Below are 15343 nucleotides of genomic sequence, written 5' to 3' on the forward strand. Positions count from 1 at the left end.
CGTCAAGATCTCGGCTCACTGCAACCTCTGCCTCCCAGGTTCAAGCAATTCTCCTGCCTCAGCCTCCTGAGTAGCTGGGATTACAGGTGCCTGCCACCATGCCCGGCTAATTTTTTGTATTTTTAGTAGAGACGAGGTTTCACCATGTTGGGCAGGTTGGTCTGGAACTCCTGATCTCAGGTGATCCGCCTTCCTCGGCCTCCCAAAGTGCTGGAATTACAGGCATGAGCCACCAAGCCCGGCCGGAAACTCCCCTTTTTAAAGCCATCAGATCTTGTGAGACTTGCTCACTATCATGAGAACAGCATGGGAAAGACCTGCCCCCATGATTCAGTTACCTCCCACCAGGTCCCTCCCACATCACGTGGGAATTCAAGATGAGATTTGGGTGCGGACACAGCCAAACCATATCAGCCATTATACTTATGCTAAGTATAAGTAATTGCACTTCGATTTCTATTACATTGTAAACATTTGGACTCTTCAAAGGAAGACTAGTTTCATCCCTCCCACAATCACCTATTTTTTTTTCCTAGTGATAACGTTTTTTAATTGAGGTTAAATTCATGTAACATACAAATAACCATTTAAAAAGGTACAGTTCAGTGGCATTTAGTACATTCACAGTGTTGTGTACCATCACTTCTGTCGTTTCAAAACTGTTCCCTTAACCCAGAGGAACACTCTGCACATTAAATAATCACTCCCTAGCCCTTTCTCTTCTCACCTCCAGTAGCAAATAATCAGTTTTCTTTCTCTGTGTATTTGCAGCTTCTGAATGTTTTATATAAAATGACTCATACCTTATGTGACCTTTTGTTTCTGGCTTTTACTTAGTATAAGTTTTCAAGGTATATTCATGTTGTAGCATGTATCAAGACTTCATTCTTTTTATGGCTGAACAATATTTCGTTGTGTGATTATGCACAATTTGTTCACTCATTCATTGATGGACATTTAGGTTGTTTCCACCTTTGGTTATTATAAATAGTTCTGCTAGAAACACCTGTCTACAGGTTTCTGTGCAGGCTTGTTTTGTTTTCTTTATCTGTCTAGTACTGAGTATTATGGTAATTCTGTGTCTTAACTTGTTCAAGAACTGCTTATTTTCCAGTCTGCACCGTTTTACATTCCCACCAGCATGACAATTATCCCTATTTTTCTACATCCTTGACAATACTTTTTACTTTCCCATTTTAAAAATCGTAACCATCCTAGTGGGTGTAAAGTGATATCTCACGGTAATTTTGATTTGCATTTCCCTAATGACTTAATGTTGTTGAACATCTTTTAATGTGTTTGCTCGTCTTTATATATCTTGTTTGGAGAAATGTCTATTCAAGTCTTTTGCTCATTTTTTCACCAGACTGTTTGTTGTTTTGTTGTTGTGGGAGGTTTTTTTTTTTTAAATATATTCTGGATACTAAACCCTTAACAGATATATGATTTGCAGGTATTTTCTGCTATTCTGTAAGTTGTCTTTTGCTTTTTTGATAATATCCTTTGATGTACAGAAGTTTTTTATTTTTATGGGTACATAGTATTAGGTTGGTGCAAAAATAATTGTGGTGTTTGCCTACTTTCAATGGCAAAAACCGCAATTACTTTTGCACCAACCAATGTATGGGGTACATGATCTATTATGATACAGGCATACAATGTGTAATAATCACATCAGGGTAAATGGGGTATCCATGACCTCAGGCATTTATCATTTCTTTGTTATAAACATCCCAGTTATACTCTTTTGGTTATTTTAAATGTACAATATATTTTTGTTGACTGTTGTCATCCTCTTGTGTTACCAAATGTTTTTGCACCCATTAACCAACCCGACCTTTTGCCCCCTTCCCCACAGTCCTTCCCAGCCTCTAGTAACCATCATCCTACTCTCTATCTCCATGAATTCAATTGTTTTAATTTTTAAGGTTTTTAATTTTTATGAAATGTATTTTGTTGATTTTTGTTACTGTTGTTGTTTATGCTTTTGGTGACAAATCTAAGAATTTATTGCCAAACTTATAGTCATGAAGATTTACCCCTGCATTGTCTTCCCTTTGTTTTGTTTTGTTTCAACACAGGGTCTCGCGCTGTCACCCAAGCTGAAGTGCAGTGGCGCGATCTCAGCTCGCTGCAACCTCTGCCTCCCGGGTTTAAGCGATTCTCCCATCTCAACCTCCCAAGTATCTGGGATTACAGGTGCCCACCACCACGCCTGGCTAATTTTTGTATTTTTAGTAGACAGAGTTTCACTCTGTTGGCCAGGCTGGTTTTGAACTCCTGGCCTCAAGTGATCCACCTGCCTCAGCTTCCAAAAGTGCTGGCATTACAGCATGAGCCACCGTACCCAGCCTCCTGTATTGTCTTCTAATAGTTTTAGTTCCTATATTTAGGTCATTCATGCATTTTTAGTTAATTTTTGTACATAGAGTGAGGTAGGGTCCTACTTCATTATTTTGCATGTGGTTCCCTAGTTGTCCCAGCATCATTTGTTGAAGAGATTATTCTTTCCTCATTGAGTGGTCTTGGTGCTCTTGTCAAAAATCAACTGGCCATAGATTTTTGGGTTTGTTTCTGAATTCAAATCTATTTCATAGGTATATATGTGTATTCTTACGGTGGTACCATACTTTTTGAAAGTCTCCAATCTGCGGACATAGGATATCTTTTCATTTAATTAACTCTTTTTGAACTCCTTAGCAATATTTTGTAGTTTTTAGTAGGCAAGTCTTTCACTTCCTGGGTTAAATTTATTCCTAGGTATTATATTCTTTTGGATGCTATTGTAAATGTAATAGCTTCCTTAATATCCTTTTCAGGTTGTTCATTGCTGGTGTATAGAAGTAACTGATTTTTGTGCATTGCTCTCATACCCTGCAGCTTTGCCAAATTTATTTATTGTTCTAGTGATTTTTTTTCTTGTGCATTTTTTGGGGATTTTCTAAATATAGAGGCATGTCATCTGCAAATATAGTTTTATTTCTTAGCTTACAATTTAGATGCATTTCATTTCTTTTCCTTACCTGATTGCTCTGGTAGGACTTCCAGTGCAGTATTGATTAGTGGTCATGAAAGTAGACGTCCTTGTCTTTTTCCTGATATTAGGAGAAAAACTTTCCATTTTCACCATTAACTGTGATGTTAGTTTGCCTGGGTTGTTGTTGCCTTTTGTTGTTGTTGTTGTTGTTCTTTTCTTTTCTTGCTCTGTCGCCGAGGCTGGAGTGCAGTGACACAGTCTCAGCTCACTGCAACCTCTGCCTCCCAGGTTGAAGTGATTCTCATGCCTCGGCCTCCTGAGTAGCTGGGACTACAGGCGTGCACCACCACATCTGGCTAATTTTTGTTTAAGTGCCTCCAACAGTCTATTTACCATAGCTTGTGTTCTTTGACGCTTCAGGTTAATTCTCTGCTTAAACAGAATGTCTTTAAGACATTGAATACCAAATTTGTTTAAAATGAGTATTCCCTGTTTTTGTTATTTGTACTAACTTTTTAAAATACTGTCACCCCATATTTCTGTTAAACTATTTTAGAACACTTTTAAAATTAAAATTTTCATTTACTCAGACTTAGTATGGAAGATTATCAGGAGTCAAGTCTTATGTTTGGGGTTTAAATTTGTTAACTTTTTAAATATTATGTGTGCATAATAAAAATAATACATTGTTATGTGTGCATAATAAAATATTTTTATGTTTGTGTAATAATAATAATTTAGCTATCATCAGATATGAGTCTATGGGAAGAGATGGACTATATCTTTGCCTTATCTATGAATAAAAGATTTGCTAAGTAATTTAACCGACTGAATTGTTTGAGAGAGCAGGTTCTTTTAAAAGCATCTTACACACATAAAAGTATTGATAATTAAAAGCCACTGATGTGAACATTATCCTAGCTTAGCTCTTTTCATTCTGTGTCTAAAATCCTGTTTCTTTAAAGAAGGTTGTTCCCAGTTTCTTTTATCTAAATACGTAGATTTCTTTAAAAGCGTTTTTGATTAATACAAATGGACAACAGAGATTATCGAAGAAGCTACAATGCGTCAGGTATTAATAATCCCTAATACTTCCTAGTAGGAAGATGGAGAGAAAATGTAAGAAATGACTCTTTTGTCACTTGGGGGTTTGCATTCTAACTGGCAAGACAAGACCCTGGTAGAGGAACTCTTACTGAGATTTGTGAATCCCAAAATTATATATATGTAAAATTTTCTGGAGAGAGTATTTATAACTTCCTTCAGTTTTTTTTTGTTGTTTTTTTTTTAAATGATTGTAAAATGGTAAGAATCACTGCCCTGGAAAGTGAGTAGCCTAACAACACACAACAACAAAATACCATTTCTCCTAAATTGCACAAAGTCTAGCCATGTGCATGTGTAGGAGCTTTGCAGTTATACATGATAGCCAAACCTCTTGGTAGGACAAAAATTTCAAGTAACTCAAGTCATGTACTATTTTTGGTTTAAGATATGCCAAATTTTAGCTGTTTTGTAATTCAGTAAAAATCAAAGTACAGAATTTCTATATAGAAACAAAACAAATTTAAATATCTTTTAAAAATTAGTTATGAGCCCATCCTATGGCCTACTAGTGGACCTAAAACTATACTTTAAGAATATGAATTTATGATACTGTTATGCAGGCAGACTTCCACCAGTGGCATAAACCTGTACCCATACCCAGAAGCTTTTTGCTAACATTCCTACATCTTTTCTAGATTAGTTGAGATATTATACATTTTAGTTTTCGAACCTCATTTTCTTTAGTATCACATTCCTCCTCTTCCCTCTCTCACTTTATCTACATTCACACTCCAACATTTAATTCTCTGAATTTACTATAAGTAACTGCTACAGCTATCAACTATTGTTATATTCAGTGTAATAAAATCCAGTAGTTGTGTCACCCTAAGACTGGGTAGAGAGATTTAATTTAAAATGTTAATTTTTTTTGGGTCTTAAGATGTTGCGGGTGGAATACTAACTGAATTTCTTGTTTTTGTTTATTTCCTTTGAATACTGCTTTTTTAGAATTAGTAAATTCAATTAGCATCTAGCTAAAGGGAAATGGCATTTATACTAAATGTTGCTGAGGGACTGAAACCAAACAGATCACACCTGAGTTAGGAGCTTAATGAAATAACCTCAGAACACATAAGTAAATTAACAAACAAGGGCTTGAATATGATAGATAAGAGCTATTCTTTTAAAGCTGGGGTATGGGCCGTTTGTGGTGGCTCACACTTGTAATCCCAGCACTTTGGGAGGCTGAGGTCGGTGGATCACTTGAAGCCAGGCATTCAAGACCAGCCTGGCCAACATGGCAAAATTCTGTCTCTACTAAAAATACAAAACTTAGCTAGGCATGGTGGCATATGCCTGTAGTCTCAGCTACTCTGGAGGCTGAGGTAGGAGAATCACTTGAATTTGGGAGGTGGAGGTGCAGTGAGCCAAGATCGTGGCCACTGCACTCCAGCCTGGGCAACAGAGCGAGACCCTAGTAAGTCTTGTTATGGTTCTGCATACATTAAACTGATTATTTTTCAAAGTTAGGTAAGAATATTTGAAATAATAAGATAACCATGAAGCACTTTCAAGACTTAAAGTCCTGTATCTATTTTTATTAAGATTTTGAAGTAGCTAGGCATGGTGGTGGACACCTGTACTCCCAGCTACTTGGGACACTGAGGCAGGAGAGTCACCTGAGCCCAGGGGTTCAAATTCAACCTGGACACCAAAGCAAGACCCTATGTCTATATTTGGAGTATAAGAATTTAGTGCTTTTTTGGGGGTGAGGGAGATTGAGATGGGGTTTTGCTATGTTGCCCAGGCTGGTCTGGAATTCCTGGGCTCCAGTGATCCACCTGCCTCAGCCTCCCAGAGTGCTGGGATTATAGACATGAGCCACTGTACCTGGCCAGAATTTAGTACTTTGACTAAAGTTTTAGCATTTTTTAATCTTGCTTATTTACTCCCAACACACTGAAGCAGGGAAAGGAAAAATGTCTTTGTTTTTTTCCTCTTTTTAAAAACTGCCCAAACTGGACTGACTCCCTTTGCAGTGATTTCCCATTACTCTTAGAGTAAAACTGAAATTCTTTACTTTGCCTGCAAATCTATACATAGTATGTCTCCCCAGCTTGCTTCTCCTACTACTCACAACCCTTTTGACTACATCTGATTTACTCCCATTTTTTCCTCTTCTATTTATATGCCAAGACTATTTTCATCTTAGAGTTTTGAACTTTCTGTAACTCATGTTTAGAATATACTCCCCAGAGTCCTCTCATGGTTGTCTTTTTGTTATTTAGATGAAGGTCACCTCCCTAACACCCAGTCCAAATTAACATAATGCAATTAGTCATTACCATACCATCCTTTTTCGCCTTCTTCATGACACTTACTGTTACTTAAACTTATTTATTTCATCACGTTTTTTTTTATGCTTGCTTACTTCCGCTATAGAGTGTAAGCTCAAACTAATATGTAAGGAGAAATTCTCTTGTTTTTCACTGTATCCTTAGGATATAAATTCTAGAACATCACTTGATAAATGGTACTCATTAAATCATTGTGGAATTAGTTAACTGTTTCATCTAAAAGTGTTAAATATATTCTGAAGAATATCTCAAAGGATTTTTGGCTCATACATTTTGGGCTTAAAGTTGCCCACATTTTAGTATTTCCACTTGATTTTTATATTTTGCTAGTTGTTAATAAACTAAGTGTTAATCTCAATATGTAGAATTAAAATTTCATTTTTGACAGGTTGACTTTGGCAGAATATCATGAACAGGAAGAAATTTTCAAACTTAGACTAGGACATCTCAAAAAGGTATGTGAAACATTTGCTGCATTTTTAGTACAATTTGCTACCAGAATTTGTGGGAAGTTGTGTTATAAGTCACTTATTTTAAAAGCCAAAATTTAAGAGAGTAAGATTTCAAATTAAAAATTTCAGATTAAAAAGAGATGCATTAAAGTTACTTTATTTTATTTATTATTATTTTTATTTTTTTGAAACAGTCTCGATGTCACTCAGGCTGGAGTGCATCAGCACAATCTAAGCTCAGTGCAACCTCCACCTCCCTGGTTCAAGCGATTTTCGTGCTTCAGCCTCCTGAGTAGCTGGGATTACAGGCATGCGCCACCACACCTGGCTAATTTTTGTATTTTTAGTAGAGTGAGAGTTTCGCCATGTTCGCCAGGCTGGTCTCAAACTCCTGGCTTCGTGTGATCCACCCGCCTTGGCCTCCCAAAGTGCTGGGATTCCAGGCATGAGCTGTCGCGCCCGGCCAAAATTACATTTTTATGTTGAGTATATTAAAGTAACATTCCTTTATCTTGTGTCAACTTAAAAATCTTGAGATGGTGATATACCATGTCCCTATAGTGGAGGAATGATTCTTGGACAGATCTCCAAGGTCTTTAGATTACTCTATTTAAGTACTACCTTTTGGTAAAAAATACTTCATTTTAAAGATGAAATCTAAAATTCCATATTGTTTATGTTCATTTCATAATGAAATAGCAATTGTAAATAAAAAACTTATTTCTTTGGCTTATCTTTTAATTTGTTACGTGTGATGTTTCAATTAGAAGATGTACATAGGAAAAAGCACTTAGTAATAGTATAAAGGGATAAAACTGAGAAAAAATGTTGCTATGTGTTATTGTCGTAAACTTTTAAATAATGTGTATCTTCCTACTTGTTTGTAAACTCTGAAATTGTAATCAGTTTATTGTTTTTACAGGTCTTAATTTTAGTTCAAATGATTTCAGAGAAGTAGTAATAACAGAGTAGGTTTTTTCCCTCAAAATTAAGTTACTGACAGACATAAAATTCTTTTTCTTTGACCCAATTTTTTGTGCTTTCTGCTTGTCAGGTTCTTTAAATTTTTTAAATAGGCTGAATTATAGGTAAAATTGAATGAGTGAACTAATTGGAGATAGTATCTGTGAAGTTGTCTCCATGGGATAGGGTGAGGTAGGATGGAGAAACCCATTCTGGTAGCAGCTACTATTACACTGCATACTAATTTGTTTTGGAAATGTTATTAATATGCTGGGGACTCCTACCATTTATAGGGAATAGAAAATTATTATGTATAATTTGCATTAGTATCCTTTAATATGCTATATCTGTCTATGCTAACTGCCCAGAAAGCTTCAACCTAAACTACTTGAACAGTGAATTAGAAAATTATTTATTTTGGTCTTTTTGTTATTTAAGTAGTTCTATTCTGATTGTTGACTACTTTTCCTGTGCTTTGAGACTTAGTTGACAACTTCAGTCTATTCTCTATAATAGATGGAGCTATATAACTATCATAATAGTTCTGTAATAATGATAGAACCGTATAAAGGAACTATGGAAGGGAAAAGGGAATTTTTAGTACAGGATGAGTCATAAGTATCTTTGTGCCCACTTAAACTGTTTTGATAATGAATTCGTAAGGGCCTATGCTTTACGTCTCATATAAAGATTTACCAGTTATTTTCTAACCAGCCTATGGTGATAAAGGAATACTTATTTACTTAGTTATAGTGATTCCAAGGTGTACTTGAGAGTTTTACTGAAGGGTTATTATTTTCACGTGTAATACCAAATTTCAGATTACTCTTTCTAAATGATGACATTTTACATGTGCACCTTAGTTTATGAAAATCTGTTATAAAATCCGAAATTTTAGAGCAGTTAAATTAGGAATTGGCTATTTGTATTACAAAAAGTACACTTTGAAAAGGCTTCAAAGGAGGGTTTGTTTTTGTTTTTGGTTGGTTGGTTTTAAAGCTTTCCTGGTACTTTGAAAATACTGGTTTCTGTGAAAAACACTTTTCTAAAGTAAGGTATACTTAGTGTCCAAATATTATATAGACATTTGTAAAATGTTGTAGAACACTAAACCTTCTAACCTTCGTATTTTCCTCTTTCCCGGTTTGACTTCTATATTTTTCATATTTACTTACTCTTTCCAGTAATTATCCCTTCCATAATCTTTTTCCTGCTTTTTTTCCTAGCTTTTACCAAATTTACTGAGCAGTCTTAGATTTCTAACTTTATCTTCTTTTTAACTAATTTATAACATAACTTTTCTTTTCTTCGACCTTCATCATGGAATATTTTGGGGAAATGGATTAACAATAATGCTGAAACATATTCTCATGTCATGAGTACCTATATTTTCTTCTGAGAGACTATTTTGGGTGAGAAGAATGAGTGTATTATAAGGAAAGTGGCCAGTAGTACATACAGGGAACAAAATTAAGCAAGTAATGTCACCTTAGAGCATAAATAGCAGTTGCCTGCTTAGAACTGAGTATTAATTTTTGAGTTATACAATTAAAAAATAAGCAATAAGTTACATGTATAAAAATAAGTTTTTTGGCATTCTGAAGCACAGTTGGAAAATAGGTCATTCTGTTTTCTAAAAAAGATTGAACAGACTTTTAAAACACGCAGGACAGGCTTGAGTCAAAAGAAAAGATGTTATCACTTCTGTCTTATCAGCTCCCTATGCTCCTGGGTTTATTAAGCAGACATGAACCCCAGCTTGTAAGTATACAGCTTCTACCATAGGCTGGATCTGAATATTTGATGCCCCTTGTATCCTGCACAGGAAATATAACCAGTCAGTTACGGTTTAGATTTGGAGCCTGGCATACTCTTGCATTAACATGGGTGACTCTCTTGCCCCTTTCTCCCTTCAGTAAATTCTTAACATTAAGCAGAACTAATTATTAGACTAACTTTCTTAGCACTGAAGGACAAAAGTTCATTGAGGAAGCCCATGGCATATGGACGTAGGAGAATAGAAAGGCCTGTTTACTTTTTCTTGAAGTGGATAATTTATGACATGCTTTGTGTTTCATAATGATAATCACTATAATTGAAAAGCTAAACTAAAATATGAAAAAGTATATTTACCTTTGAATCAATCATAAAGTTTTGTTCATATTTTATGCTGTTCTTCAGGGTTAGAAAAATAATAAATCCAAAGATAGCCTTACTCTGTTATCCAAAGCGTGATAGAGTAAGGAATGAGAGTCAGGCAGAAACCTCCAAAAGTAAATACATGGCTAAAATAAATAGGTGTTTCTAGTTACTACCAAAAAGTAAATGTAAACTTACTTATGGGCTTATTAGTTTTCTCTTCTGAGATTAGGAAAATCACAGCGGAGCATCACTTTTTTTCCCCTCAACTGTATCAAGAATACTTTTATCTAATATTTATTGTTATAGTTGTTCCCAGTTTATGCAGTCATTGCTCACCCATTTATTAGGTGATTTATTGCCATACTCTGCCTGACAAAGGCATAATTCAAATTCCCATTTTAACGGAATTACATAATATTACTTTTTATAGACTTTGAAGCTTTCACCATTTTTGAGTGAAAATTAATTACACCTTTTTGAATGCCCAGATCTATATATACTTCCTCTGGAGTAATACCACCAGAAGTGACAAAGCCAAAACTTGAACCATTCCCACTCCTATTTCAGTGACTGTACCCATGTAGTTAATTCCTAGAATTATTTTGTTGTAGTAGTAAGTTGATTCTTTGTATTCAGAAAAATTAATTCATTTGTGGCTTTCCTTGCATCTCTATTAAGTACTGGACTGTTTGCTCTTCCTTAAGTTTTCTTTTGATGTGTGGCGGGGTGAACGTGCTATTTCATTTTCATTACAGATAAAGGAGAACAGTTTCAAGTTAATTATTTTTCATACACATTCTTTTTCATTCTCTTTCACACATTTTCTTCCTTGGCCATTGTATTACTGACTGTTGAATCAACTACAATATTTCTTTATTATTAACTAATATATTGATTTTTCACTCGATTTACTTTTAAAGGTCAACAAAGACCTTTTTAAAAAGCACATTTTAAAATAAAAACTCAAATAATTTTAAAATATATCTTAAGGAATTCTTAGAACTATGTAATAAAATATATGGAGACTATAGAAATTATTCCTGAAACTATTTCAAAAGGAACAAGTAACTTTTTTGGTTATCATTAATTATATACAAACTTCCCCAGTTATTACTTAAAAGCTTGTAGTCACAAAGAGATTAATTTCTTATCTTTAAAAAGTTGTTAATTTGAGGCAAAGCTTCTAAATGATCCTATTTTATCTACCTGTGCCCATGTGGAATCGTGGGTTCAAGGAAACCAACCAAAAACCAGTTTGCTCTTATAGTTGATCAGGTTTTGATACCTGTCTCTGATAAGTTCTAATTATGGGAAAACAATTTATCTTTGTGATTCAGAAGCTCTGCTAGGTTGATTATATAGTCAGATCTTTATTCTGGAGTTGAAGAAAATGGTGTGGATTTGCTTTCAAGGATTGTCACTAAATTAACACATAAAACTAAAAATAAAATACAATCCCTGCAAAATCAACTTCCTTGAAATGTCCATATTTTTAAAAAGATACAAGTTACTAGTCATAATACCCCAAACTGATGAGTAAATGAGAATTTTGAAAGTTATTAGGTCCAGTAACTATGTCTTGAGACTGCGGTTACTCAAGTTTGTGATACGAACAGCATGTGGGTATGTTACTCTTTATTTTCTTGTCTTCAAGTTTTTTTGTCTTCTCGATTTTAAATATTTGATTAGTTGGAGAGAATGTGTTTAGGAAGTGTGACATCTCAGTATGGAGTATTAAATAGTGTAGTAGGGATTGGCTTTAATGTGTGTGTTTTGGTATGTGTGTGTGTGTGTGTGTGTGAGTGCATTTGACTTATGAGCCCTGAATATAAGTGCCAGAAGTTTTATTTGAAAAACATAACCAATTTGTAATTGAAACAGGATTAGTCAAGAATCATCAGCACCAACACAAATGTATCTTTGCAGACCGAAGGAATCAGCTAAACAATTTACAGTCATCTCAATCTCTACTAAAACAAAAATCACATCCAACATGCCACCTGACACCATTTCTTTCTCTCTCTCTCCTTTGCTCCTTGCGATGTGGCATTCATCTCTCCTTGTGCCTCCGTTCTGAAGAGATAACAGTATAGCAGCAACTCTGCCACTGAAATCCTGTTCTCTGACCGATATTGGCACCTGCAAAGAGAAACAACCAGTAACAGGCAGCAGCAGCATCAGTATTAATCTTCCATGATGAAATCTTTACAGGTCAAGAACAAGTACACAGCTCTTTTCTCATTCCTTCACAGTGGACCATGCAACTAGTTGAAATGGAAGACAATGGATTGTCTACAAGCCTTTTGAACAGTGGAGAATACAGGGCGTTGGCTTTAGGTGAATTGACCCCCAAATATTCTTGAAGTTTGATGTCCCCTTTGGTCTTTCTTTCTAGAACACCATTGTCATCTGACTTATCAAACCCTTAGTATGACCACAAAGAATAAGTTTGCATATGTGACATTTTTTGTCACTTTAGGTTTGAATGAAAATAATGAGCAGTCTAATGCTAGAGGGCTTAATCTTTAAACCTGTTGTTCATCTTTATATTTATAGCCATGACTGGAAGAAATCTTCTAGGAATTCTCTCAGTTAAAGCCAACTACATTGTACATGATGTTTCTGTAGAACCTGACACAAGATGCTGCTTGTGTAGGCAGTAGTTTTCAGTGGAATTCTGGGAAAAGTACACTATACTGGAAAAAGTTGTGATTAAGCCCATGAAGAATGTTAAAAGATTCCTGATTTCTTGGAGGGGGTGGTGTGTGTGTGTGCAAGAAAGGTGCCAAGAAGAGTGCTGGAATTCTAACTTCACAATTTGTCCTTACTACTATTTTCCATTTAAAAATGAGTAGTTGTCCCAAAAAGATGACTGTGGTGAGAGAACATGGAATTAGCTGTAGATGGGAAAACTCAAGTGTTGACGTTCTTATCTCTTACTCACATATGGACCTGCAAACTATCCCGGCTCTATGTTTCCATATTTATAATCACACAACCTTAACTTGGTAGTAGATAATGTTCTGCTACCAAAATGAAAATGTAGAGGTAAAAGGTGTTTTACTTCCCCAGTGTGTGTGTGTGTGTGTGTGTGTGTGTGTGTGTGTGTGTGTGTTTTCACCCAGGCTGGAGTGTGGTGGCATGATCGGCTCACTGCAGTCTCCATTTCCCAGGTTCAATCAGTTCTCCTGCCTCAGCCTCCTGAGTAGCTGGGATTACAGGCGCATGCCACCATGCCTGGCTAATTTTTATATATATATTTTTAGTAGAAACGGGGTTTCACCGTGTTGGTCAGGCTGGTGTTGAACTCCTGACCTTGTAATCCGCCTGCCTCAGCCTCCCAAAGTGCTGGGATTACAGGCATGAGCCACCGTGGCTGATCCACAGTGTTTACTATTAATCTTGTTGTTATACAGGCAATGGAATTTAAAACATTGTGGAAAGAATCTTAGAAGTCATGTTAGCCATCAGCAGGGTTTGTAATTAATTCAGATTTGTAAATTCAGTTCAGAGATAACTTTCACAAAAAAGAGAAAGCAGTTGCTTGGCTACCAGCCCTTCCCAGTCATAACTGTAAATCCATGCCATATGCATAATGAACATGTAGAAGACTAGGTTTAAAAGGAAGCAGAGGCCAGGCATGGTGACTCATGCCTGTAATCCCAGCACTTTGGGAGGCAGAGGCCAGAGGATCGCTTCAGCCCAGGAGTTGGAAATCTTGTCTCTACCAAAAAAAAAAAAAAAGTTGGGGCGGGAAAGCAGAAAAGAAAACTGGGAGAAGGACTGCAGTATACTATACGAAGGCATCGCACCTGTGTGTGCTCAGGCTTGGTGTCAGCCCCTTGGTTAGTGTTGAATGTTACAGAATTTCACTTCTATAACAACAGCAGCTGTAAATATTTTTAAGACAAGTGTGCTAGATATTTAAATTTTGCCTATTAGTTGAATTCTTAAACATTTATTTGATGCTGGGGAGGTAGTTTTTGTTTTGTTTTGTTATAATAAAGTAGAGGAACTGACAGAATTAAAACCTGCCTGTTTTAACAGTCATTCCAAGTTACAGGTATTAATGTATGTATTTATGCATTTGAAGGGAGAATAAACCATTACCCCTCCACACACACCCAGAAAAACAGGAAATGAAGTGTGTAGAGAGCAAAACATTGAGTAAAGGTACTAAGTTAATTATCTAAGCTAGTTGAACACACCTGAGGTGATACAGTATGCTCTTATCAGTAATAAGCCACTTTACTGATTGGGGATGGGGGTGGAGGGAACATTTATATAATTAGGAAAGAAAGCCCCCAATATTTAATGATTTTTATCTTTTTTCCTTCTCCTACCCTTCTCCCCAATCTACACAATTATTCTCAAGCAAAAATATGATTATGGTGCAGTAGTTTCAAAATTCAGACCTGCTTTGTCTAGGTGGTTATTTTGGTTGGTTGGTTGGCTTTTATTTTCGTTGGTTCATATCTCACACATTCATATTTAGGATATGGGAAAGCATATAACATGGTGACATAATAAGGATAAATTCGAAATAAATTGGAAATTTTCTCCTTGTTTTTTTGCACTGCTCTTCCTTTTAATTAGCTTTTTTTTTTTTTTTTTTTAGACGGTCTCGCTGTGTCACCAAGGCTGGAGTGCAGTGGCACAATCTGGGCTCACTGCAACCTCCGACTCCTGGGTTCAAGCTATTCTCCTGCCTCAGCCTCTCAAGTAGCTGGGACTACAGGCTCCTGCCACCATGCCCGGCTAATTTATATGTTTTTAGTAGAGACGGGGTTTCACTATGTTGGCCAGGCTGGTCTCAAACTCCTGACCTCGTGATCCGCCCACCTCGGCCTCCCGAAGCGCTGGGATTATAGACATGAGCCACTGCACCTGGCCCTTAATTAGATTTTAATAGTGCCTTTTGTTAATTTCACCTTTCCCTTTCTTGGTGGTAAACTTTCAGAATGGCATTATGAATAGTTTGTGAAATTAAAATTTAATTTTTTTAGGACTTAGAGATGTTAACTTTTAAGGGATTAATACTATTCACATTACTAAAGTGAATTTGGTGTTAATTTTTTTTTTTTTTTTTTCTGAGACGGAATCTCACTCTGTCACCCAGGCTGGCTAGAGTGCAGTAGTGTGATCTTGGCTCACTGCAACCTCAGTCTCCTGGGTTCAAGTGATTCTAGTGCCTCATCCTCCCGAGTAGCTGGGGTTATAGGTGAGCGCCACCACGTCTGGCTTATCTTTGTATTTTTAGTAGATAAAGGGTTTTGCCATGTTGGCCAGGCTGGTCTCGAACTACTGACCTCAGATGATCCACTGGCCTTGGCTTCCCGAAGTGCTGGGATTATAAGTGTGAGCCACCTCACCTGGCTGGTGTTAAAACCTCATTCTGAACCGGT

The 15343-nt window shown here is 36.2% G+C and overlaps 1 protein-coding gene across 4 annotated transcripts in view; it reads left to right on the plus strand.

The window, feature by feature from the left end:
* TLK1 (tousled like kinase 1) overlaps positions 1-15343 on the plus strand; it is a 176792-nt gene that overhangs the window by 132709 nt on the left and 28740 nt on the right. For all 4 annotated transcript variants that reach the window (XM_032755418.2, XM_032755419.2, XM_058441275.1 and 1 more), the window contains one exon: positions 6770-6836. In XM_032755418.2, the coding sequence (XP_032611309.1) occupies positions 6770-6836 (67 nt within the window). The remainder of the gene's footprint in view (positions 1-6769; positions 6837-15343) is intronic.

This window comes from Hylobates moloch, unplaced genomic scaffold, assembly GCF_009828535.3.
Source record: "Hylobates moloch isolate HMO894 unplaced genomic scaffold, HMol_V3 SCAFFOLD_1, whole genome shotgun sequence".
NCBI lineage: Eukaryota > Metazoa > Chordata > Mammalia > Primates > Hylobatidae > Hylobates > Hylobates moloch.